We start from the raw sequence: 26,494 nt of genomic DNA, 5'->3' as shown, positions 1-26,494 counted from the left end.
GCTCTAGGCCTTGCGCTCAATCCACTGAGCTAGCCAGCTTCCCTCGAGGCCAGCTTTGAACTCAAGACGATAAGTCTTCCTGACTGGAGGTCCAGCACTCTGGGCACTATTTGACTATATGGCTGCCCTTCTGTTATTGAAGTTCTTGTGTATGTTGTTTTCCTGACCTTGCTCTCCGTGAGTTCTTGTAGAGGGGTCCGAGCTTCTCTGGATTCACCTTAGTCATCGTTTCTCAGAGCAGGATCACAGGCCAGCTCCTTTCTCATTCCCTGAAGGATGGGCATCTCCTTTGTTTGCAGTTCTTTGCTGCTACAGAAAGTGCTGCCATCAGGATTTTGGTGTAAATGGGGCTTTATCTTTTCTAGTCTTCTTATACATTATGTATATTCGTCTCTCATTCTCTCTGGCTGTCCTCCATGCTTGGAAGGCTTTCCCTCCTCCATGCTGACCACTGACCTCCCTGGTTTCCTCTGAGTCCCCAGCTAACATCCCACCCTCTACAGGGAGCCTTCTTAATCCCAATGCCTTCTCTGTTTCCATTACCTCCAATTTATCCTGCGTATCCTTTTCCTTCTATACAGTTGTTTGCACGCTGTCTCCCGGATTGGATAGTGAGCTCCTTGAGGGCAGGGACTGTCTTTCCTCTTGATTTGTATCTGCAACTCATAGCATAGTGCCTGGCTCATGCTTAGTCAATGTTTATTGACTGACTGACTGATCTTGGAGTCTCTGCCTAGTGCTGGAATCTTTAGGTCAGTTATGGCAAACCTTTTAGAAAGTGTATGCTGTGTCCTTCTCCCGCCCCCCCCCCCCCCGCAACGAAGTGATGCCCCCCTTCCCCTTACCTCGGATGGGGGGAAGTGTTCCCATTGGACTCTGGGCAGAGGGATGGGGAGGGGTGGTGGAGAAGAGGAAGACGGCAGCTCTGCCCAAGTCCCTCTGCCTTTCTAGTAACTAACTCTAGCAGATGATAGTGCATGTGCCCACAGAGAGGGCTCTCCATACCCTCTTTGGCACATATGCCATCAGTTCTCCATCATGACTCTAGGTCAAAGTGTATGGACATTTTACTCATTTTATTTGCCCAGTTTCAAGTTACTTTCTAGAATGATGGTATATACTGATTTGCAGCTCCACCAACAATGTACCTCTGTGCCCCTCTGTTATCTAAGCTCTCTTCCAACATTGACTATTTCTATCTTTTGTCATTTCTGCCATTCTATATGTTGATGAGGGGCTAAGGGGAAAAAATTACAATTTTCAAAATGTTGAAAAATGTGGAGAATATTGAAATTGCCCCCAAACTAAGCTTACTTCTTAGCATACATGGGCTGATCAAATTGTGTCTTTAAGGCCTGGGGTGAAAGCCCAGAATGAGTCTTTTGTAGATAGTTTTATTTATTAATGTAAGCCTGAGTTAGTGGTTTTAAATGACAAGGATTTTTTAAACTCCACCCAAAAAAAAAAATCTATGAGATGAAACTTCAGGGTTGTTTTGATCAGTATCTTTCCAATGGTGATGTGGAGCTGCCTTTCTTATAGTTGTGAGTAGTTTGCATTTCTTCTGATGAGAGCTGTTTGTTCATGTCCTTTGACCACTTGTCTATTGGAAAATGGCCTTTGGTCATACATCTGTGTCTGTCAGTTTTTTTTGTATCTTGGATACCAAACCCTTATCTGAGAACTTTGGTACAAAGATTTTTTTTCTTTTCAATTGCCTCTTCTTAAACCAGGATGCATTAGTTTTCCTTCAGAAGTTTTTTCATGTCATACAATCTCTTTGTTTAATCTTTTCTAATTCTCTTACCTTTCTTTGGTTAAGAATACACTTCCCATCCATTTCTGTGAGACGTATACAATCCACTTCTTTCCCAATTTGTTGATGTTGTGATCTTGTTAGATCTATTTTGGATTTATGACAAGATATGGCATAAGATGTTGCTTATAGCCTAATTTTTGCCAGACTGCTTCCTGGTTTTTCAGCACTTTTTTCTTATCAAACCAGTTTCTTCCTAAGGAAATTGATTTTGAGTTTATCCAATGTTGAGCGATTGAGTCCTGTTCTGGATTCTCCCCTTGTCTACTTCTCTGTTTTTAAACCAACACCAAGTGTGAGCAGCTATTTTTTCTCAGCCAGCAGTGATTTGATAAGATGAGAAGTGAAGCTAGGTTTTTTTTTTACTTTCACTGCTGCTTTCACTGAACTGTCACCAGTTCCCCAGAATCTCCTGGTCACACTGATGTGGAAGTGATAGACATTTTTTGTGATAGACATTTATAGCCCGGCCTTTGTCTGGTTGGAAAAAGTTTCCAAAGTGTTCCTTGGGATCCAATTTGATTTTCTTTCTGATCTATTTAGGAGGTGATCTCTTACATGGAACCGTCCTAGTGAATAGCCCAATTTTTCTGGGGAGCCCCATGGAAATCTATAGCTCGGATCCCATCCAAATCATGATTGGTTTTCATTTCTACTCATGTTTGTCCCTTTTCCTAGGTCCAGAAACTACTCTGCATGTGTCCTGTTGATTTTCATGGGATTTTCCAATTAGACGAACGTCGGAGAGATGCGGTTATCGCTTTGGGTATTTTTCTTATCGAATCAAATCTGCAGGTATGGACTTACTTGCTTTCCTGTGATCATTTATCTGGTGATAAAGTATATTGCTCAGAGGGGAACTGATTTGTCACAAGGTTCAAGGAGACAGGTTAATCAAAAGAATTTAGCATCCAACGCATATTTTTGTGTGGTGGAACTTGAATCCAGTATCCATCATTTTTACTTTTCAATGGTAGATGTAGGTTTCTTTTAGCTACTCTAATTATTGATTTTATTTCAAACACTTTTTGCTCTTGTATTTCGGTATTTTATCTGAAAACCAAATGATATTTGGCTCTTTTATTTCCCAGCAGCCCTGAAGAAGTCTCAGGGAGAGGAAGCGTACCTAAATTAAAGGCCAATCATCAGTGTCTGAGTGAATGTTTGTCAGACTCTGTCATTAAGAGGACTTATAGGCCCAAATTATTGATATTTAAATTACTCTTCCCAAATGTTTGACTAATCAATGGGGACAGTTATTTGAATAAAAATGTCTCTAAAACATTAAAATTGAAGTTATAGACTATTTCCTATATCCTTTTCTATCCTCCTCATACTTCTTTCCCCTCTTCAGGTCCCTATCTCCTCTGTTCCCTTCTCTTTCAGCAGTGACCCCATTTTGTACTTCATGACCCCCTTACTTCCTTAGCTCTCCTCCCATTCTTAGTTGAGGAAGAGGTGGTTCTTTCCTGGTGCCTTCAGCTCCCCAGCCCTGGCCAGCTTGCCTCCTTCTGACTTAGAATCAGTGTAAAAATTTAAATTAATCTCAAATAATAACAATATTATTTTAGGAGATTTATTAATGATCATTAGAAATAAGGGAACAAAAGGGATACGGAACAAAACCACATGCCCATGGCTAGTCAGCCTATTCAAAACCCCTGCACTTACCACCACCATGCTTGTGACATCAAGCCAAAGAGAGAGATAGTAGGACCGCCCACTCAATTTATTCCCTATCTACAGGAATTATGTAATGACAGGAAGGCAGTGGGCTCCTGGGAAATGTAGTTCTTTTTTTAGGGTAACAGATTTTCAATTCTACATCAGCACTGTATATTGGTTCTCAGGTAGAAGAGTGGTAAGGGCCAGGCAATGGGGTTAAGTGACTTGCCCAGGGTCACACAGCTAGGAAGTGGCTGAGACCAGATTTGAACCTCTCATATCTAGGCCTGGCTTTCAATCCACTGAGCCTCCTGGCTGTATCTGACTCCTCTCTCATTGCCCCTCTCTTTTGGCTCTGCTTCCCAATGCCTAGGATGCTCTCCCCTCTCACCCTACCTCCCCAAATCTTGAGCTTTCCTCAGTGTTTAGTATGGGAGCCATGGCCTTCCCTTTGTCCTCACTGGTACTTGCACTCCCTCACATGCCTGAGTTAGGCTGAGCTCCTTGGTAGGCACCTGGTTCCCAGGGTAGGCCAGATGTCCCCAGAGGCTGGTGCTTGCACTGTGTTTGTGGATTGGACTTAGTGAGTCCCTGGGTTAGGATGAGGGCAGTCAGTGTGTGTGTGTGTGTTGGGGGGGGTTGGATCTACTGACTCCTTTTTCAGCAGGCATTTCCTTCTTTTTCAGCACAAGGATCACATCATCCCTTACCTTCTTCGCTTGCTGAAGGGTCTCCCCAAAGTGAATTGGATTGAGGAAAGTGCCGCGAGGAAAAGACGAGGTGGCATCCTGTTTATTTCCCTTTGAATGCAGTTGAGAAACACACAAAGGGATGTCCTCCTAGGGTCTTTCTCCTTAAACCCCTCTGAGATTTTATAGCCTAACCCCAAGCATGTAGAGTGCTCAGATTAGTGTGTGGCTACCACTCTTAGGCACATTGCCCCTCTTCCTGCTTGCTGCCCCAGTATGTCTTGGCCATGGCCTCCCATAAGGAAGGAACTTTTTTCATTTGCTCCCCTGGCATTTCCAGGATCTTAGTGGATGGATGGCCTTCCCTGTTGTAATTCTGTCCCATTCCTCTCAGAGTTGTCCTGTGATGCTGCATTTTGGGGTAGTGAGGTGGGGGGCCAGAAGATGGACCCTGAGTTCTCAAAGACCCTCCTGCAGGGTTGGAGCCCTGGCAACTTCTCCTGTGATGGAGATGATTTGAGCTTGGTTCTGGCAGCAGACTGAGGCTATACATAGCTCCTAGTTAGGAAACCAATAAGGTGGCTCTTTCGTTTGGATTTTCCTTTCAGAATCAAAGGTGGTGAGATAATTTTTTCTTAATTTATAGCTTCATTCGTTCATTTTTTATCTTGGTTTCCAGACAGTTTAAGGGAACTTTGAAGCCTTTGGTTGTTGCGCTGTGTTTCAGGATTATTTTAGAGGCCACGGTCATAGAGCTCTTGAGTTTCAAGGGGTCTCAGACCATGGAGCCCATCCCACTTACCCAGCTAGTAACTCAGCTAGTCTGTGTCTGAAGTGGGATTTGAACCCATGCCTTCTTTACTTCAGGCCCAGTACCCTCTCCCCTCTGAGACTAACAGCCTTCCCTGGGCAGTAGCTCCCTTGGGTCATTAGTTTTGGTGTCTTGACCCAGCTGGATCCTGGGGAATCTGATGTGTTCAAAACAGAGCTCTTCATTTCCTTTTGCCTCCTGTACTGTTTCTGTTGCTGTAGCACCAAGCTGATCATGGTCTCCAGTCTAAGTCACTGAATCCCAGGGTCTGAGAGTTGGAAGAGGCCTTCTCAACCACCATCTTGTCAACCCTGGGTGTTTGCATGAGTGGACAGGCAGCCTCTCTTCAAAGACCTGGAGCTTTTCACAGGCAGCCCTCCATGTTGGAACAGCTCTAATTATGAAGGCGTCAGGCCTCAGTGATCATCTCATCTGGGCTCTGCCTCACTGATTGCTCCCTGTTTGGCCAAGCTGAATGAGGTTGACTGATTCTTCTTCTAGTTCCCCTTCAGTTTTGTCTTTTTTTAGGCCCGAGGTTCCTACTTCCTTCAGCTAATATGATCTTGAGTCCCTTCATCATCCCAAATGTCCCATGACCCTTCTCTAGCTCATCTGTGTCCTGTACTTTTTGGTGTCCCAGATGAGTCCTGAGAAGGGCCCTCCTAGCCCCGGACACTGATCCTCTCTCAAAGTTACTAGGGAGAGAGTTGGCTTTTCAACATTCCCTAAGGACATCCCTCCTTGTTCAGCTCCTTGTTTTATAGATGAGGGAACTGAGGCCCAGAGCAGGGGAGACATTTCCTCAGGAAGCTAAGCTGGGATTCTCCTCCAGGTCCACTGATCTCAGATCCAGCCACTCTTCTCCAGCCCGTTCTGATGCTCACCTGAAGCTTTTCTTGCCCTTTCGTGATCTCAGCCTTGGGAGGGACTGCTTCTGTCCTCTGTGAGGTCACTTTGTTGTTGTTTTAAGGAACGTCCCATTTCCCTCATTACCTGGAGAGGGATGAGGTATTCTTCAACTGTCCCCCACTGTGTCCCCCTCGCCAGGCCTTCTGGGGGCAGGGACCTCGCTCCTTGCTTTAGCTCTCGAGGCTGGCTTCTTGGGGAGCTTTCAGCACGCCATAGTGAAGCCCTTTGGCTTCTCTAGCTCCGTGTCAATACGACCAATGTGATCCACCTTTGACTCAGCTCTCCTTGTCCTCAGCGGGAGACCATCTCCATTACCTCCTTTTTCTTTCCTCCTTCAGCTGGAGTCCTTGGGCTTCTCTAGACCCCCTTTTCAGCTTTAGGATCTGGCATTTCCAGAGTCATCCAGGTCCCGTGTTATCTGGTCTTTCCTCTCTCTCCCTGGTAGGGAGCATAAAGAGTTCAGGTTGGGCCTAGTGAGCTCAAGATACAAGACTGCCAGGACATCCACAGCTCAGGGTTTTATCTTGGCATTTGCAGCAGCCTGTTGGACGGAGTTGAGAGACCATCAGCCTACTACGTGGCCGGGAAGGCGATTGGGTGTTCTCAGTCTCTTAGGTCAACCAAGATTCTCTCCGACCTCTCTGCTTTCTTGCCGGAAAAGCTTCCTCTCTCTGCATGTGGTTCAGTCCTTCCATCCAGGTGGAATGGCCAGACACACTTGTTCTTTTTTCATCTGGCAGTCTGGGCTCTGAGCACCGTGATCTCTGGCCTCCCCAGGAGAGTCGACTGGCTTTAGCCAGTCCCTTATACATATCCCAGCTCCAGAGTTGGGCCGGGGTCCCTCCATTGGGAGAGCAGCTGCCACAGTCTTGGGCACATTTGACTTCAAGAGGCCTCCACTGTTTCTTTGACTAGCAGTGACCTACATGGGGGGAGTCATCGAGGCTCCAGTGGGGCTCTCTAGTCACTCAGTCCTGCCAGTCACTTCTGGGAGATGTGGGGCTTGTTGGAGCCTGGCCCCTGCTTGGTCGCATGATATTTATTCCTCTGGGAAGGTCCTGGCAATTTCCTGCACTGGAGGGGCAGGGCATGGAGGTGCCCTTGGTTCTCAGAGGCCGGGCCGGTCACACATGCTCTCCAGGACTGACCAAGCTGGCCACAGTCCTGTCCTGAACCCAGTGCCCAGCTCTGGCTGTTGGTGGTGGCCCCAGGCCTGTGTTGCTGTTGCCACTCATCCTGCTTCCTTTTATTCATGCTTCTGAAAGGACACCGTGTTTGAGAGCCCTTGTGCTGGGAGGCTCAAGGAGTTCATCCTCCCATCTGGGTCTCTGACAGCAGGTGGGCTGTTCAGGTTAAATTTCTGTCCTTCCTGAGTCCAACCCACTTTCGGGCCACTGGCACATTAGCACATTTCCCCAGAAACGTTCCCTCGGGGCCCTGGCCTGTCTGGCTCACAGCTTGGATTTGGGGGTCATGCTCGGCATGCTTGTGTCTCGTAGGCATTCTTCCTGTCGCAGAGAACTTCAGCTTCTGCCTGGTGACTCTCTTGTCAGATGTGGCCTATAGGGATTGTGCCCTGAAGACTGAGGTGAGATTTACTTACATTCTCGACCGTGCCAGGGGCCCGTTTCTGAGCCTTCTGCTGATCCAAGGCCCACATCCAAGAGCAGTCAGGCCTGAAGGTGACTCCTGGGGCACAAGTAGTTTGTAAGAAACCCAGCCCTAACGTTCTCCATCTTTCAGTTGGCAAAGGCTGACTCAACTCCTCCTCCATGCCAGGCTCCAGGGGCACCAAGGCAAGACACCCCCAGTGCCTGCCCACCAGGAGCACTGGCTGTTCTGTCCACTCTGGATGGAACCCCTTTGTCTCCGGTAATTTGGGGCAGGGTAACTGACCCAGTTCCGCACTCCCCTGCTTTATTTTTAGTTTCTTTTTTATCACCCTCCCCTTCTGTCTTAGAATCAATGCTGAGTATGTGTGCCAAGGCAGAAGAGCAGTAAGGGCTAAGCAGTGGGGGTCAGGTGTCAGGGTCACACAGCTAGGAAATGTCTGAGGCCACATTTGAACCCAAGACCTTTGGACTCCAGACCTGGTTCTCTAACCACTGAACCCCCCTAGCTGCCCCTACTGAACTGAATTCAACCTTTTCTTTGGCCCAGGGTTGTCACTGGGAGCATTTGTCTCTGTTCTGACCTTTAAATCCGTAATGCCTTTAAGATTGCCCAAGACCCCTCACCCTATGCACCTGCTTTTCATCATTTTGGAGGGATCCTGCCCCTTACCTTTGGCTGTGGTGTCTGCTTTAACCTCCCTCCCCTCCCAGCCTGCCCCAATTTGGCGACTTTCACTCTCTTGAAGGTTGGGTCAGTCAGATAAGCAGCCAGGGTGGGGGACTTTCTTTTGGGAGGAGAGGACAGGAATCTCACCGAGCTCCTGGGGCACCCACCCCTGTATCAACAAATGCTTGTTGCTCCTAACCTTTGGATTAAATTTGTCTGTTTTCTTGGCTCTTAGATTTTGGAGACAATTTTGCAGGTTTTGAATGTCCTTTTGGGGATGTGCCAGGCTTCAGAGAAACAGGAAAAGGGTACGTTTGTTGTTTCATCCAATGGTGATTACTGCTAAACTAGGCCCTGCATTCCTCTTTTCCTGAAGGTTACCATGGGGCCAGTTTTCCTCATAGCCACCAACTTTTGTTTTTTAGATTTAATTTGGTGTCAGCCTTTTTGTCCAGATATGCCCATCTCTTTTTTGGAAGGCCAGTCTGGGCTTCTTGTGGACAGACTCACTTCCAGGAGTGGCATGGCATTCTGGGACTTTTCTCGGTTACCTCACCGGCTGGTTTTAGCAAAACCCACCCTAAGGTGTAGGAAGCCTGCCATAGTGTCATTTGGGGCACATTGGGCTTTCATGGAGCAGACTGGTGGCACTGGGTGAGAAGTGCTTATCTGTGATGCCTGGTCAGGCATCTCTCCCCAAGAGGGCCAGCCAGCATGAGCCAGGGTAGCAGTGGGGGCCCAAAGACCACCAGATCTACTTCAGCCCTTTCGCATGCTTGGCTCAAGTGTCCGGGGGCATACACTGCCATAGCCTCCAGACTTGTCGTGAGGACAGTGTCTCACCATCATCCAGTGCCAGATAACAGGAAGCTTTCGGAGTTCTGGTGTGGGTTCCTGCATTGCCTTAGAGGGAGCCCAGCCCTCCTCAGTGCCCATCCTAAGAAATGATAAGAAAATCCCCCAGGGTCAATCCAGGAGGTCAAGTGGGCCTACCTCAAATCTTCCCTGAGGGTCTTGGATTGTCCCTTACCAAGGCCCAACACAGCCCATTCACCATGTAGTAGCTGGGACTTGTCAGCTGTCCTGGTGCTTGGACATAGGGTCTGAAGCAGAATTTGAACCAGAGCCCCGGTTTATATTCCTTTGGCTAGGTTCGTACTGTTAGTGTGAGCTCTTGTGTCTGGGCTGTGAGCTGAACTTGACCACTTTGAAGGGAGCAGCTCCTGCCCAGCCATCAATCACATCGAGTCTGGCCTCCTTCTGAGCTCCCTGAAATGCCACAACCTGCCCCCAGAAGACCTCGCCCCATCATGGGAGGTTCTCCCTGCCCAAGCTGATTCTGTGCCCATTTTATAGAGATTTTGTATCTGGTTCCCTTCTCCTTGGAATGAATGAGGACTGGGTCATTCCCTTTGCCCTGCCCCCAGCACAGACCCCAGGGCCTGGCATTGGGTGTCTCTGTTTCATCTCTCGGCTTTCTTTCTTCTAGAGTCCTTGTGCAAGTACACTGTACCCTGCCTGCTTGGCATCGCTCGGGCCTTTGGGCGCTACAGCCTCACTGAGGAGCCCCTCCTTTCGAAGCTCTTCCCTCAGATCCCTCCACACTCTCTGAAGGTCCCAGAGGAACTGGAGGGCATTCGAAGGCGCTCCTTCAATGACTTTCGCTCCATCCTGCCCAGCAATTTATTGACTGTTTGTCAAGAAGGCTCCTTGAAGAGAAAAACCAGTAGTGTTTCCAGCATCTCCCAGGTGGGCCTGGGCCATGGGGATCCCCTTGCCATCATGACTAAGTAGGGCAGGGAGACCCGAGCATTGGGACAGGTTCCCAATATTTTTGAGGCCTCGAGGGCACTCTCTCTCCTTCAGATGTGTAACGCCTGACCACTCAGCCAGTCACACGTCCATCCCAATGCCTTAGACTTCTGGACAAGATGGGCCACTGTAAGAGTTAAAATTTAAAAAGTTGGATAAGAGTGTGGTCACCAGAAATTATTACTCAAGTCAGAATGACTTTATAGCAATTTATTTATAAACTAGAGGGAAAGAGTGAAAGTAAGGAAATGAGAGAGAATAGATATTTACACCTTGGCAACAAAAGTCACTATAGCTTGGGCTTGGGCAGTAGGAAATGTTTCCAGCCATCTGGTCAGTTGATCCACTATGACTAGACAAAATTTATATTGTCCAGCTTTAGGGGTAGTGATAAAAATCTCTTTCCCTTCCATTCCCAAATTACTGTAATTTATAAATTGGTTATGTTTACATGATCTATTGGGGAAACTAGTCTCCCAAAGGATCCCAGGGGGAAATTGTGTATCTGTTAACCTAAAAACTATGACCCCCAGCAAAACGACAATTCCCAGCACCCTACTCACTTCCTGTCATTATATGCTGATGTAGAGAAGACATAAATTGAGTGTAGTTTTGTCATTGTAAACCTTAAAATTTCTTAGACTTGTGAATGTTGGAAATTTCACCATTGGAATGTGAACCCCATTGGCAAGGGAGGGGTTCACATTCCAATGGTGAAATTTCCAACATTCACAAGTTTAAGAAATTTTAAGGTTTACACTCTCACTCTCCTTCCTATCACAGCTTTGGTAGAGCGGGGATTTTTGAGCAGGTAGAAAAACTTAAGTTACATGGTTCTATTTTGTCAGATAATAAACTTTATAAAAATAATACTTGAAGTATTGGACCTTAATTTTAAATCTTACTGAAGGTTCATCGGTCGGCTCCTGTGAGCCTGGGCTCTTCCTCAGAGGGAACCCTCCTCCCAAAACTCACATAGTCAGGGATCCTTCAAGGGTTGTGCCTCAGTTTTCTGTTTCTTCTTTCAGGTGAGCCCTGAGCGAGGTCCTCAGCCCCCCAGCTCTCCAGCAGGATCCATCTTCCATCCCTTGGATGGTAGGAGCATTTCTTTGGCCCAAGTGTGGCTGTGTTGGAGGGTGGGCAGAGGAATTTTCACAGCCAGGTCCTTGGCGTCCAAGGAAGAGGCTGAACTCCAGGGGCTCCTAGGGTTGAGTGTGCATTGGGACAATGGAAGTAACCCCAAGGAGTTGCCAGAAAGTGCTTTATTGCCATGGGAGAGCATCGAGTGAGGAGGGATGGCTTTGTGCTCTGAGATCCCAAAGTTGCAAGAATGGAAGGAAGCAGTTTGTCTCCTGCCCCATTCTGGGGGAGCTCTCTTGCTTGCCCTGCCTGCCTACAATGAGGGGCTTTATTTCCCCCAGTGACGACACTGCTCCCTAGAATCATAGAAATTGAGACTTCGCTCTCCATCGCAGGAATCCTCTTTCTCTGATGTCCTGAGCAAGCAGCCAGCCTCTTTCTGTTTATATGCCTCCATGTCAGGGAGCTCACTGCCTAAGAAAGGATTTGGGGCTATTTCTGGGAGAATCCAAATTGTTAAGGATTTGTGACTGTCAGGCTCTAGTCTCATCAGAACCAGTCCTCCTGTCCTGGGATCCTGCTTCTCCCCTTTGGAGCTAGTCCACCCCTTGTTGGCCAGCCCATGTCCATTAGGTCATTGGCAGCTTGGCACTTGGGGCTCCCATTTTCTTCCAGCCCTTCCTTGGCTGTCTGGTTCTGGAGTGATTTAGAGATGTCCGAAGTGCCTGCTATTGTGCTTTGTATAATGAGACTGTAGGCAGAGCTGAGAGTTAAGATCCGACCCACTTCCCTCATTGGACAGAGAAGGAAACTGAAGCACTATCTCAGGGAGGGATTTCCTTCAATCACATAGTAAGAGAGGCAAGATTTGAATCCTGCCTTCTGACTCCAGATTCATTGCTCTTTCCCTTGCCACGCTCAGATGTCTTCCAGCTTCCCCTATAGTGAAAAAGTTTTTTGGCTCATAGACTGCTGCTGCTTTTTTCCTTTTCTCAGCCCTGCACAGAGGAAGCACTTGATAAAAGTTTGGTGAACAGAATAACTCCCAAGTGGTTGGGAGAATAACTCCCAAGGCAAGGCTGCCTCCCTCTTGAACAAGCTGCATCTTGGCATTCATTTCCTTGGATCCCGCTCACTACCCTGTGTCTCGGCCCTATCTGCCCCTAAGACTTCCTTCCAAGTCAATGCCGGGTGTCAGTGGTTGGTGCCTTGCTGTGAGCTTGGCCCTCCTTTCCCTGTCTTGTTTCAGTCAGGAGCTCCTGGCCACGTTTGTCTTGACAGTTCTCCAGCCATCCCTTTTGTGGTCCTTGTAGCATTTTCAGAGAATCAGCATCGGGCCAGTATAGCCTGCTCCCTTCCCTTCTCTGACAGGACGTTTGTCGCCCAGGTTGGTGGCAGCTCTCCTTTCTGCCATGATTGTTCACATATCATGCACTCGTTCAGGTGTCACAACTGCCTTTCTTCTGCACCCAGAGTTTGGGGATGGGGGGATTCAGCCAGGCTGCTTGATGTGAATTCATCAAGCAGTGAAAGGATCTTTTATTTTTTTTACTGTAAAAAGATTTTTTTAATTTTTAAATTTATTCATTTATCAAATTAATTTAGACTATTTTCCCATGGTTACAAGATTCATGTTCTTTCCCTCCCTTCCTCCCATAGTCAGTGCTCAGTTCCACTGGGTTTTACTTGTATCATTGATCAAGACCTATTTCCATATTATTAATATTTGAAATAGAGAGACTGTTTAGAGTCTACATCCCTAATCGTATCCCTTTCGAGCTATGTGATCAAGGAAATGTCTTTCTTTTGTGTTTCCGCTCCCACAGTTCTTCCTCTGGATGTGGATAGTGTTCTTTCTCCTAAGTCCCTCAGAAATGTCCTGGGTCACAGCATCGCTGCTAGTAGAGAAGTCCATTATATTCGATCGTACCACAATGTGTCAGTCTCTGTGTACAAGGTTCTCCTGGTTCTGCTCCTCTCTCTCTGCATCAATTCCTGGAGGTTGTTCCAGTTCACATGGAATTCCTCCAGTTCATCATTCCTTTTAGCATAATAGTATTCTGTCACCATCAGATATCACATATGGTTCAGCCATTCCCCAATCGATGGACATCACCTTATTTTCAAATTTTTTGCCACTACAATGAGCACAGCTATGAATATTTTTGTGCACATATTTTTCCCTATTATCTTTTTGGGGTACAAACCCAGCAGTGGTATGGCTGGATCAAGGGGCAAGCAGTTTTTTAAAGCTCTTTGGGCATAGTTCCAAATTGCCAAAGTGATCTTTTAGCACCTCCTTTCCTGGGATCCTTGATCTGCTCCTCCTGGGAGGTCCCAGGCGCTGGCCTGGACCGTCCCTCTCTCCCATTCTCTGCTGCTTCATTGGGTGATCTCATCAGCTTCATGAATTCAGCACCCTCTTTGTGCAGGTGATGCTCAACTCTCTATACCTAGCTTCCTTCCATCCTGCATCTCTAGCTGCCTGGGCGGCAGTTTGATGTGGGCAGAGGAATTAAGAGCTTGTCTATGGAGCCAGTGGCTTAGGTTGACTTGGTGCCAAGTGGAAAAGTTCTGTTGTAAGAGAATATAGTAGTAGAGTGGCCTGGAACAGAAAAGGCCAGTAAGGGAGGGAAGGAGAATGAGGTGGGGGATGGCTTCTCAGGAACACTTTTGATCTAGACTAGTTACCAAGGAAGGGCTCATTTGTTTGGGCAGCTTTTGCCCCGCCTTTCCCAGGGAACAGACATCACTTCAAATAAGGGTTTGACTAAATATATGAGAATTCTAAGATAATACTGTGGTTGCTAGTTTTAAAATATCATAGTTCAAGTCAAATTGACTTTTAGTAGTTTTTATTTATAAAAAAGGTGGGAGGAGTGAAAGTAGAGAAATATAAAAGAGGGTGAAGATGATTATCCTATCACCCTAAATGTTGCTCTGGTCTCCGGGTCAGCCCAAGAGGGCTTGTTAATCCTTAGCTGGAGGACCCAATGAATTAAACAGTTTCCATCCATGTGGCCTCCTCCAAGAGGAGAAGGCTTCTCCAGAACTAATCTCTCCAGAAGCCAGGAAAGGAGGATCAGCTTGTCGCTTACCTAAGTGAAGCTCCAAAGAAAAAGACCCAGGAGCAGTCTTGTCAGAAGCAGTCCAAGAGCCAGAGTCCCATGATGAAGTCCCAAGTCATAGCTCTAAGTCATAGTTCCAGTTCAAGGTCCTCCAAACCCAAGGTTCAGGCCAAACACCCTCTTAGACAGGAAGTTCAGGACTTTTATAGTCCTTTTTCCACGTCCCTTCCTGTCCCTTCCTCCACTTTACGGGAGCCAATTACAGTCTTTATATTTGCTTAACACTTCCCAGGGGGTGGTCAGTCGACTTCTGGAGTTGTTACCCACTTAAGTAAGTGGCTTGGGGACCTCCCCTACTTAGTGTTAAGTAGGGGTGTTTTCAGTTTTTGTTGATTAATTAAAAAATAGGCAAGTGGAGAGCTAATCCTATCTTCACAGTTCACTCCGGGGTGGGGTGGGGGAGGATCAACATACATGGGATGGTAGTGATATGTAAAACTCCCTTGGCAACTTCCTGTCAAACTTTGCTCTTTTCTGCACAGGCTCTAAGAGAGGCAGTGAATGTGGAAACTGAGCTTCGTTTGAACCTAGAACTGGGAATGGGAACCCCTTACCCCAGGACTTAAGTTATGTGACGGGATGAGTTTTCTCATCATTGTGGGTCCAAGCAATTCATAGGTCTCATCTCAAATGGGACCCCATCCTAATCCGCTAGTTCTTGTTTCCATTTTCTTCAGACTGGCCACAGCCACTTGGCAGGGTTTGTGGAGCTCTTCAGCCCACATCAATCTGAGCTGAATGTCTGAGAGATGCATGGCCTTCAGCTTCCCAGGGCCTTCCCCTCTCCTTGATGTCCCTCTTCTCATCTAAGGCACCCCCCCCCCTTGGAGGCCCCCCACTGTCACAGCTGCGTGCATCAGTTGCCCTAGCCTGTGAATTCTGTCTTCAAAACCTCTCTCTGAGAAGGCCCTTTTTTTCTGGGCACTTGTCCCTCCTTGCTGTGGACAATCCTCACCTCCTGCCTGAGTAGCCTTCTTGTAGCCTCCCTGACTCATCTTTCCTCTCTTCTCCATCCTCCACTCAGCTGCCAAATTGACCATCCCAAAGTGTGGGTGTGTATCCCTGTATCTCTGCTCTGCCCCCTGCAGTGGCTTCCTGCTACCTTCAGGGTCAATTTTAAAATCCTATTTGACTTTCAAAGGCCTCCTCCTTCTCCAGGCTTCTCACACCTTCCTGTCCTGTGTAGTAGTCCATGACGCTGACCTCTTTGCTGCTCTTCAGAGAAGCCACTTCCTCCCCTGGCTCCTGTGTTTCCACTGGATGTACCCCTGTCTGGAATTTGCCCCCTTTTATCAGTGTCTCTTCATCTGCCTTCCTTCTCCCCCTTGTGCTAGTCATGCCTTCCTTCTAGTTGTTATCCCTCCTGTGACTTCTCAGCCTGGAATGTCTCTCGGCCTACTTGGCCCCTTCTCTTATTCCTCCCTGAGCTTCCCGTTGGAGGCAGGCCTCTGTGTCATTTCCCTCGACCTCCCTTGTATTTTGGTTTGTCTATAGTGTTGTTGGGTTGTTTCCCCATCAGACTATGAGCTCCCTGAGAGCAGGGACAGGTGTTTTTGGCTTGCCTTTCTTTGTATGTCCCATACTTAATATAGTGCCTGGCCCATGGGAGGTGTCTACTAACGGCCTGGCATTCCCTGGGCCTTGCTCCAGAAACAGTCACTGCCCATCCCTCCTGGCTGCTGTTCATTGGGGCTTGCCTCTGTTTTCCTCCTGCAGGTTCTTTGCTTTCTGAGGGCCATTGCTTGGAGCCGCACTACTACTTCCACATGGTTGCCTCCAGCTTCTTTGTGGCACCACTCATTCCTGGCATCACCTGTGCCGAGTACAACATTCCACTGGAAATGCTCCGTGACCTCCTCAACTTGGTAAGTTGTGGTGCTGCCAGGGACCCTGTGAATCCCTTCCACGGGGAGCCCATGCACTATCCTCAGCCTTCTTGGCAGGGCTTGTGCACTCTTGGGCCAGTGCCCACTCCTTCACCTTAGAAATGTGCCACACCAATTCACAGGTAAACTAGAGCAGAATCTGCTGGCTCACATTGGCAGAACAGGAGTCAGGATCTTAGTGTCTGAGGTCTGAGGCTTGAACCAAGCACTTGCCTTCTCCTCCTTCTCCTCCTCCTCCTGACATCCCCCCCTCTGACTGGTGTGAGGGGAAAAAAAGGGTTTATTTTTAAAAGGGTTGAACTGGAATATTTAAGAATATGGTTGCCAGGAATTTAATTAATTCCAAGGAGATTTATTTACAATTTATTTACAAATTGTAGAAAGAGTAAAGTAAGAAATCAGACAGAGAATAAGGTAGGATATCTAGCCTAAACACTAAGTAATTTATCTCCAGCCCCCTGCCTCAACCCAGACAGGGAGTTTAGTCCTCAGTCAGATAGGCCTTGGCCCTTGTAGCCCAGGACCTGGGGAAGTCTTCTCAGAAAAATCCAACAATTAAGAGTCAGCTTTTCACTCACCATGTGTCAGTCTAAGGAACAGGGTCTCAGGTCCAGTCAGCAGATCCTTCTGCCCTTCTTCACCAGCCTCACCTCGAAAGCATGAAGAATTTAATTCCTTCAAGAAGTTGTCACTCCCTTTTAAAGACATTTTCTCTTGTGTCACTTCCTGTTTCTTCCCCTAATTTTACATCTACCAATCACAGTTGACGCTCTGCTCTAGGACTGCCCAGAATGCAGTCAGTTGATTCTGATTCGTCACTCACTATTGCACATGTGGGTCACAGACCTCCCACTCAATGATTAAGTGGGATGTTTACACTTTTGGGGATTAGATCTAAAAATGGGCAGATCTCCATACTCAACTTTATATGTAGGGTGTTCTAATAATAGTCAGGGGTTGCAATTTAATCTTCACAATTAGGGGAGAGTTAATTAATTTCATTGTTATAAACAGGGAAGAGTTAAATTTAATCTTCACACTGAGAGGGGCACCATCATACCCCTTCTCCCCCATCCATGCTCATAACTTTGGGAGTGTCTTGATTCTTCCTTCTGCAGTAGTCACCCTCCCTTGGCCTCTCCATTCTACTCCCCACTTGTCTCTCCTGTCAGGCCATCCGCAGGCATTTACTAAGGACCTTCTTTGTACCTGGCACCTGGCTTACCTGTGGCAGAAACAGCTCCTTCCTGTAATGAGCTCAATCTAAGTGGAAGAAACCATGCAAAAAGGAACTCAATTGGGGGACATGTTCAGGGGATCCCATATCGGGCGCTCACCCTCTCCCTGACTATGGTCTCTGCATAGACCTTCCTCTTGTCTCTCCCCAGCCCAGGTTGTCTTTCCTGTCCAGCCGGGCCAGCCCTTCTGCCATATGACTGGTGATTTTGTCCTGCTCACAGTCCTTGAGGGTCTCTTTCTTACTTTAAGTTCCTTCTTTGCCTGGCATTCAGGGCCTTCCCTTTCTCTTACTCCCTTTCAGGGCCTTGATGCTTTAGACTCATTGGACAACTCTGGCCTGCCCTTTCTCTTTTCTCCTAGAAGATGGGCACTCCCAACGAGCATGGCGAGGCCTGCCTGGCCTCTTAATATATGTGCCAGTGTCATTGAACCCTCCCACAGAACTCTGTCTTGGTGCCAGTCTTTCCCTCAGTTCCCATATCCTGCCTCTCTCTGTGCCAGTGAACCCTCTGGGCATTCTTGTCCATCAGAATGAGCTGCAGTATCATGCTTCCCTCCATGATCAGCTGCCCAATGGACTCTGCATGGGGGAATCAGACAGATGAACTACACTTAAAGATGAGGAAGAACTTTCCTTTAGGCCATTGTCAGAGATCACATCATGGCTGACTGGAACAGGCTCCTAACTGTAGCCCCTGTGACAGTGGGCAGGCACTGTGCAGCATCATCCCCCTAGGGTGACTATCTCCCTTTGGAGGCTTCCAGGTGACGGAGCCTGGGACAGAACAGTGAGGAAGGAGATGAAAGACAGACCTCTTGGAGATCCCTTTATTGTGCTTGCTGGCCTCTGCCTGGCCCTTCCAGATGTTCACAAGGAAATCAGTGGCCCTTTGTCCTGGGCCGGAGACATTGGAGCAGATTTTCCCAAGAGTCTGCTAATGCTAAAGTAGCTATATTTTGTTCACATACCACAGTTTGTTCAGCCATTTCCCAATTGAAGGACATCCCTTTAGTTTCCAATTCTTTGCCACCACAAAAAGAGCAGCTATAAATATTTTTATACAAACAGGTCCATCCCCCTTTTTAAAAATCTCTTTAAGATGCAAACCCAGTAGTGATATTGCTAAATCAAAGGGCAGACATTCTTTTAAAGTCCTTTGGGACTTTCCAAATTGCCCTCCAGAATGGCTGGATTAATCCACAATTCCACCAACAATGCATTAGTATTCCAATTTTGCCACAACCTCTACAACATTTATTATTTTCCTTTGCTGCCATTTTGGCCAGTTTGCTAGTGTAAGGTGGTACCTCAGAGTTGTTTTCATTTGCATTTCTCTAATCAGGAGGGATTTAGAACACTTTTTCATGTGCTTATTGATAGTTTTGATTTCTTCATCTGAAAACTGCCTATTCATATCCTTTGACCATTTATCAATTAGGGAATGACTTGTATTCTTATAAATTTGACTTAGTTCTTTGTGTATTTTAGAAATTAGAGGGCCGTAGCTGGGTAGTTCAGTGGATTGAGAGCCAGGCCTAGAGACGGTAGGCCCTAGGTTCAAATCTGACCTTGGACACATCCCAGCTGTGTGACCCTGGGCAAGTCACTTGACCCCCATTACCTAGCCCTTACCACTTTTCTGCCTTGGATTCAATACATAGTATTGATTCTAAGACAGAAGGTAAGGGTTAAAAAAAAAAACGAAATTAGACCTTTATCAGAGAAATTTGTTATAAAATTTCCCCCCCAGTTTGTTGCTTCTCATCTAATCTTGGTTGCATTGGTTTTGTTTGTACAGAACCATTTTAATTTAATATAATCAAAATGATGGACATGCCTAATAAATGCTTGTGGCCTCTTTAAAAAATGATTTAAAAAGCAAGATTTTGCCAAGGGACACAGTAATTAATTGGCCTTTTCTTGTGGCCCAGAAGGGCTGCAGGCTGTGTAGGAAATGAACATTCCCCTACTGAGGAGATCCTGGATTTATGGAAGCATGCAGTCATTCTAGAATAATAGGCCATAATGAGTTGTTGAGAGAAAACAGATATTGACTGCCCCAGTACTAACCCTCCTCAGGTGATGATCATCCTCTGAAACCTCTGTAAAGATTAAAATTAATATTCAACACTCTAAGTATTATTTTAATACTATTTATTAAACCCCACTTAGAGCAGAGAGAAATTAAAAACAAACAGAGAAATTAAAAAAACAAAACAAAACAGAGAAAAGCCAAAAAGCTGCTCCCTTCTTGCCGTTGATACCAGCCCAAGAGACCAAGTGGGTGGAAACGGAAATTCAAAGCTCCATCCCCCTAAAGACATGCACAAATAGGAAAAGGAAAAGAGGATTGTGGGAAATGTAGTCTCTAGGGTTCAAGATTCTCAATCAGTATAACCCCACCCACCCCCATCCCTTGGGAAACCAGTCTCCCCAATGGATCATAAAAACATAACTAACTTATAACTTGAATTAGAGATATATGCAAATATTACAATTTTTAAAGGGAAATTACAATAATTTGGGGATAAGAGGAAAATAAAAGGGAAAAGGAACAAAACCAATAATAGGTGTATTGACAAAAAGCCAATTGGGGACAGTCTTGATTTGGCATAAGAGTGTACATTCAAAACAAAAGCATTTCAACCCCCCCAAAGTTCAAATTCCCCATATCTCAAAGTTCAATCTGGATCTTCTGATAGTGTGTGTGATCTCTGCAGGCATCTTCAGGGCACTTTCTAGATTCTGGGAGGTAGTCTCTTGTTCTAAATTTGGCTCAAATTCAAGTCAAAGTTCACAACACTAACATAGTCCCCCCTGAGGAAAATAATAATACATTCCCCCCTGAGGAGGATACAGGGATGTATATAGGAATTACACAGGGATACATGATCGAGTCGTAAGGCATATGAATCAAGTATCAAAAAACATCAAGGAATCAAAGAAATTAAAATTTAAAAAAATAACTTCTGGGTCATAAAAAAATATAAAACGAAAACTTGAAGAAAGAAAAAATTATGGGAAGGAGAAAAAAATAAAAGAAAAAAATATCACAACTCACAACAGGTTCTTGTAGTGATCCATGTCCCATAAGCGTACAACAACAATTAGTCACTAACCCAATTTAGTAGTCTGAACTGCAGTAGGTTGTCACATCATGAATGAAAATAGAAAAAGAGACTAGATCTTGAGACAAATGGGAAATTAAATTTTCTGGTTCAACCCTTTTCTTTGTTTTTGAGGCTTAATGGAGCCAGAGCAATTGATGTTAAAAAAAAAAGATTTTCAATACTACTGACATATGTTTCAGAGGCAAAAAATGAGAAAAGAAGGGGAAAAAAATAAAATACTGTACGACACATGTAGGAAGAAAACAAAATATTAAAATTATGTATATTTCACAATTACTGAGGTAAAGTATAGGGACTAGTTTTAAAAAAATAAGATTCATTTCCTCTTTAACTTACCATGATCTACAGTGTGAGTGCAAATAAGGCAGATAACACAATGTGAGTGCAAACAAGGTAGATAAAGCAATAATACATTCAAGAGAATTTAAAAAAAAATTAGCAAAGGCACAAAATGTTACACCTCCTTGCCTCTCCAAGGGTTCTATGCATGTTTATATCCTGAAGGTTATTAAACTCACATATGCGCACAAGCAGAAATAATCTAGCATGTTTGGGAGAATGAGTCTAATCTTGGCATTTGATTTCTTGTTCCCCAGGCAACAAGAAATAAGGGAGGAGGGTGGGAGTCATTGAAGGAAGAGACCCCGATTTTCTGACTACTGCCAGGGACTCCTCCTGAGTTGGCCCAGACTCTGTCTCTTCTCCTTAGTCTCTGAAGCACCTCATGCCATCTCTTCTTTGGGCTGGAAGCCATCTTGCTATCCTCTTGTCTGGTGAGGGCATTGCTGGATAGCTCCAATCTCCTTTTCCATGGGCCCTTGTTTTGACCCAAATTGAAATTTCTTCATGATCAAACCGTCTCAGGAGAAAATGAGGAGAGAGAGAGAGAGAGAGAGGGTTTAGGGAGTGTGGGAGTGTGTGTTTGCCTTAGTTTTCATCTAAGTCCATTTGTTGGCCATCATTCATAAAGCTTGGACCCTGTGGTAGTACTCTTGTGAGTAGGAAGGAGAACCAGGGAAGTAAAGACTTACAGAAAACCAAGCAAGAACATTTGTCCTCAAGCCTCCGTGGCTAGAGAGCTCTTGAAGAAGAAGCAGGAGTGGGGGACCTGGGGTGGGGAATATGTGCCCCACAATGGGTGCTGCCCAGCATCAAGGGCTATTCCCCTGGGGTGTGGAGAACCATGACAGCAGGTGGGCTTCTTCCCAGGAGGCCCTTCTAGCTCCTCTCACATCTCCAGGGGCCAGTCACCACTGGGAGTTGCTTCAGGGCCAGGAGGTGCAGTGCTGGGCCACGTTCTCCTGGGCCTCCTGAAATATTTTTGTTTGTTTGTGTTTTGTGATCCTGGAATCAGACTGAGCTCTGCTCCACGATGCTCCCAGGGGCTATTTCTAGCCAACTGGTGCCATCCACACACTGGCCTCCTGAGATTCCTGTGCCCTTGGTTTTTTTGACCATTTCTTTGGTTTGTTTCTTCGGTAGGTGAAGAAGATTGTAGAGGAGCCTTTTCTCAAATCCTTGGATGCGATTGTGGCTAATGTCACAGAGGTAGGTTACGGAGCAGGTTATTGGGAGCTAAAGGGGCACCAGTTGGGTTAAAACTCATGTAAGTTCAACATCAGGAGGAGCCTTAGGACAGTGTGAGGGCTGAGAGGGACCTTGGAATATTAGATTCCTGGCTCAGCAGACAGAGTCCTGGTCTAGAGACAGGAGGTCCTGGGTTCCAGTCTGCCCTCAGACACTTCCTAACTGTGACCCCTAACAAGTCTATTGCCTGGCCCTTATTGCTCTTCTCCCTTGGAACCAATCATGGTACTGATTCTAAGATGGAAGGGAAGGGTTTAAAAAAGGGGGTGGGGAGCATTCTGCAGATCCTGAAAGTCCATTTAGATCTAGCCCTATTTTTGCAGCTTGAGAACTTGGGATCCCCTCGGGTACAGTGACTTGTCCAAGGTCACACGCTAAATTAGGGGGAGAGTTCTAACAATTAAAAAGAACTGACCTAGCCTCCTGTTTTTTTTTCTGCTGCCTCTTCCTTGCTTTCCCACTGGCCTCTGGTCGACAGGAGGGTCAGAAGGGATGGTTTTTTCCACCCTTTGAAGTTGTCGTCAGTATGGAGAGAAGGATACTGGCTGGAGGGGATTTTTGTTTCCCTTAAAGAGCATTGAGCATGACTTGTTTGCTCCTTTTGTCTTAGCTAATGGGTGATGACAGCAGGGTCGCTCATAGAAGGAACCAGTTAAGTGATTCCTGTAAGAACCAGGGAAGTACTCACACTGTGCCAGGTTCTGGGATCCCTTGACAAGGCTCGTGAGGTTCTGTGGGGGCGACTTGAGTCAGCACAAAGTCTGAGGACGGGGGAAGGCATTGGCAGCTGGCAGCAAGGTGGGGGAGGGTGGGGTTCCTTGGGTGATTCTTCTGCAGCTCCTGGACCGATCGGGATGGGCCCCCAGAGCCCTTTCTTGTTTCTCATAGAAGCTTCTCGTGGTTAGGCTTGGTCTCTCTGTGCCTGGCCTATGGCGGGAGAGGGCTGGGGACATGCTTGTTGGGCAGCAGAGTGCTTGAAAGCATCAGCGAGCCTCAGGTTGAGGCCTGACCCAGCCAGTAGCTCCGGTGTCAGGGACAGGGCTCAGATGGAGCCCGGTGCTCCTCTCCACCGAGACGATGGGGCAGGATGTCTGAGGGTCGGCGTACAACGGGTCTGGCGAGGTCCGGGGGAGGAAAAGGAAAGGCAGACTGGGGTGCTTGGATGACATTGCGGAGGAAGACGCAGGGATGGACGACAAGGGCCTGGCCACGTGCTGGGGCGGCAAGTCGCCTCCGTTGGCTCGGGTCGATCCCCTGCCGGTGTGTGGTGCTAGGGAGGCCAGACCCAGGGGTCAGAGCAGGAGGAGAGGAGGGCCTGCTCCCTTCCCTTCCTAATCCCGGTGTCTTCTTGCAGGCCAACCCCAACATCGATGTGTACTATTCCACCTTTAGCGATACCCTCTACGTCACCGTCTTCAAGATGCTCAGAGACACCCTGTACCACATAAAAGGTGGGGAGCACCTGCCTTCTCAGCTAGTTGGGGCTGGGGGGGGCGTGGAGTACGGGGTTGCCTTTCAGGACTGGCACAGTCGATAACCGGCTGCTGCCAAGATCCTTGGCTCTGGGCCAGAAGGGTGCCCTAGAGCACGTGCAGACAGTGCGGGCTCAGGCCTCAGTGGTCAGGAGCCCAGTTTATTTCCTCCAACGTGGCCAGGCTGGCTTCACTGAGCCTTTGCTCAATGACTCCCATGTCTACTGGTTCTGCCCTTGCCATCCCATAACCTTGCTAGGATGACTTCTTAGGTGCCAGGAGGCTCCTCTGCTTTTCCTCAGAGCCAGGGGGCACAGTTAAAGCTCCAGGGGCTGGTGAGCTGTGAGGGCATGGACCCAGGCCTTTGGCTTCCCCTTCCCTTCTCCCATTCCACCCCCCACCCCCGTGCTTCCCCCAGTGCCCTGCCCTGGGGGTCTCGCCCTGGCATGGTCTCTTCAGGAGTGTTGCTAAGAGCACCCTGTACTTGATGAGGGCTTTTGTGTCCTGAGCTTAGACCTTCCAGGCTTCCTCGGATGGCAGGGGGTGACCTTCGGCTTTGTGCTCTGCTGGAGGTCCTGGGAAGGCCGGGCTGGGCCCAGAGATGCTGCTCATGACACCTTCGTCCAACCCCCAACATCCTTTCTGCTCTCTGCCTGGTCTAGACTGCAGAGCCCAGGCTTGCCAGTGGTGAGGGCCTTGGGGACAGCCAGCCCAGGCCCAAACTGGTGCCTGTCTGTGAGCAAGAGCAGCCCCTGCTGGGTGGCCCGAAGGCTTTGGAGCCATAGCTGGCTGTCCAGATGGCTGACATTTCAGCAGACAGAGATGGGAGGGAGCAGTGGGCATTCCTGGGGGAGTGGGTTGGTCCCTGTGCCGTAGCAGAGATCTGGAAGGAGCCCCACAGTCTGCCTGTGGAGACGTCTGGCCCTGAGGGCCCCTGGGATCCTCCCTCTCTTTTCTGCGCCATCTTTTTGGGGGGTCTGGGGTCTCCACACTTGAGATCAGCTTAGAGGACTGTGAATCTGCGGTGCCCTCAGCTGCCAGCCCTGGATTTCTGAGCTCACTGACTGTTGTTTCCAGAAGGGGACCAAAGAGTCCCTAACCCAGGCGTGTGACTGCAGGACTGCTGCAAAAAGGCAAAGATAAAGGGATTTCTTGCTCTCTAAGACTTTTGACTCTTAAAGAACAGGCCAGGGGGCTGCTGGGTAGCTCAGTGGATGGAGAGCCAGGCCCAGAGACAGGAGGTCCTGGGTTCAAATCTGGCCTCAGACACTTCCTAGCTGTGTGACCCTGGGCCAATCACTTAATTCCCATTGTCTAGCCTGACAGCTCTTCTGCCAATACACAGTACTGATTCCAAGATGAAAGGTGAGGGTGTAAAAAAGAAGTGGACAGGGGCTCCTCTTGGGCCTTTACTGGGTTCAGAAGGTGCCATTCTGGTCAGACCTGGGGGTTGCCTCTGGTGCCCCCACACACTGCCCGTGGCCTGACACAGGCTCTCTGCCTTTGCTCTTCTTGCCAGACCTCTCGATGGCCTTCGTGAAGGAAATGCATGACTTTGTGCTAGAACAATTCAACAGGAGCCAGTCCGAGCTACAGAAGATTCTCCATGATGTTGACCGCTTCTCCAACGAGCTGAGCCCCTTGAAGCTTCGCTGCCAGGCCAATGCAGCCTGTGTGGACCTCATGGTGTGGGCCATCAAGGATGAGCAAGGTAACAGACCCCAAGGGCTTGTGGGGGCCTAGGATCTGAGCAGGGGGAGCCCCACACCTTTCCTGGTTTCAGGGCCTTCTGAGTCAGGCCCTAGCCTACCTTTGTGGCCCCAAGTCGCTCAGTTGTTATAATTGGCCCTGGATTACAGCCCCGACTGGACTCCTCCCCATTCTCCTAATATTCCTCTTCACTTTTCCAACATGGCAACTGCCTTGGACTGCCCACTACTTCCACACACCTCTCCTGCTCTCCTGCTTGGCTTATGCATGGGATACCCTGTGTGTGGATGCCCTCCCTCAAGAGGGCAGCTCCCTACCCTCCAGCTGGAGGTATTTTCTCCCCCATCTGGCCCCTGGCACTTCGGGCTCCTCTTCTGGATTGAGGGTTCGATGGGCAGATCAGTGTGGTGGTCAGGGCAGAGGTGAGGGCCTCAGTGTGTGGCCAGCGGAGTTGCAGAATTAGCTCCTGGCCCTTGGGCCCAGCTCTGTGAGGGGCAGCTCTCTCATCTTTACTCAGGGGCAGTGTGGATAAAGCCATAGCCTGTGTCATAACTAAAGCCCATTTCCCCTGTAGTTTTGGGGTGCGGGTATCTTGTCTCCAGCTGCTGGAGCGTTGCCTCCTCCAGGCTGCAAATGGGAGGCCCTGGATGTCCCACAAACGAATGAATGAACAGATAGAAAGATGGCCCAGGAAAACTGCTTGCCAGGGGCCACTGTTCTCCAGACCATCCAAGGTGAAGGAAAAGCAAATGCTGGAGGCCCTGGGAAGGGTCAGGGTGGAGGAGGAGTGGCTGGGAACGAGCCAGATCAGCCTGGCTCTGCCGGACCAGCAGTCTGAGGAGCCATAAATGGGCCCAGTGACCCCACCCCCCAAGCAGTGGTAGGCTTCTAGACAGCCTCTATGGGCAGGGAATAAGCATGTGCCCAGCATTTTGCTGAATGGGAAGGAGGGGCCGTTGTCATCCCATTTTACAGATGGGGAAACGGAGACAGCCAGAGGTGAAGCAATACGGTCAGGCTCGCCCTTCTAGAAGTGTCCGAAGCCAGTCCTTTGTGGTCTTTCCACTGTAGGGCCCTGAGCTTCCTGGCTAGCTGGTCTAGGTGGACTCCATGGGGGCTGAAGTGGAGGGCAGAGTCAGGCCAGGGGGAAGGGAGACATGATGGTGGAGCATGGAGAGCAGACAGTGTTGGGCGAAGAGGGCTGCCGCCTCTCCACCTTTAGTTCCTTCAGGCTGGGAAGGCTGGCAGCCTTTGAGGGGCTGACACCCAAGCTGGTGT

At 48.0% G+C, this 26,494-nt stretch overlaps 1 protein-coding gene across 2 annotated transcripts in view; it reads left to right on the top strand.

The window, feature by feature from the left end:
- The window catches only part of PI4KA (phosphatidylinositol 4-kinase alpha), a 114,548-nt gene that overhangs the window by 9,244 nt on the left and 78,810 nt on the right, over window positions 1–26,494 (top strand). For both annotated transcript variants that reach the window (XM_056821355.1, XM_056821354.1), the window contains exons 2-11: window positions 2,495–2,611; window positions 4,168–4,261; window positions 7,390–7,478; window positions 8,406–8,478; window positions 9,660–9,919; window positions 11,011–11,077; window positions 15,907–16,055; window positions 21,930–21,995; window positions 23,389–23,485; window positions 25,026–25,217. In XM_056821355.1, the coding sequence (XP_056677333.1) occupies window positions 2,495–2,611; window positions 4,168–4,261; window positions 7,390–7,478; window positions 8,406–8,478; window positions 9,660–9,919; window positions 11,011–11,077; window positions 15,907–16,055; window positions 21,930–21,995; window positions 23,389–23,485; window positions 25,026–25,217 (1,204 nt within the window). The remainder of the gene's footprint in view (window positions 1–2,494; window positions 2,612–4,167; window positions 4,262–7,389; window positions 7,479–8,405; window positions 8,479–9,659; window positions 9,920–11,010; window positions 11,078–15,906; window positions 16,056–21,929; window positions 21,996–23,388; window positions 23,486–25,025; window positions 25,218–26,494) is intronic.

This window comes from Monodelphis domestica, chromosome 3, assembly GCF_027887165.1.
Source record: "Monodelphis domestica isolate mMonDom1 chromosome 3, mMonDom1.pri, whole genome shotgun sequence".
Classification (NCBI taxonomy): domain Eukaryota; kingdom Metazoa; phylum Chordata; class Mammalia; order Didelphimorphia; family Didelphidae; genus Monodelphis; species Monodelphis domestica.
Note: the sequence above shows the minus strand (reverse complement) of the source record. Positions and strands in the feature narration are given on the sequence as shown.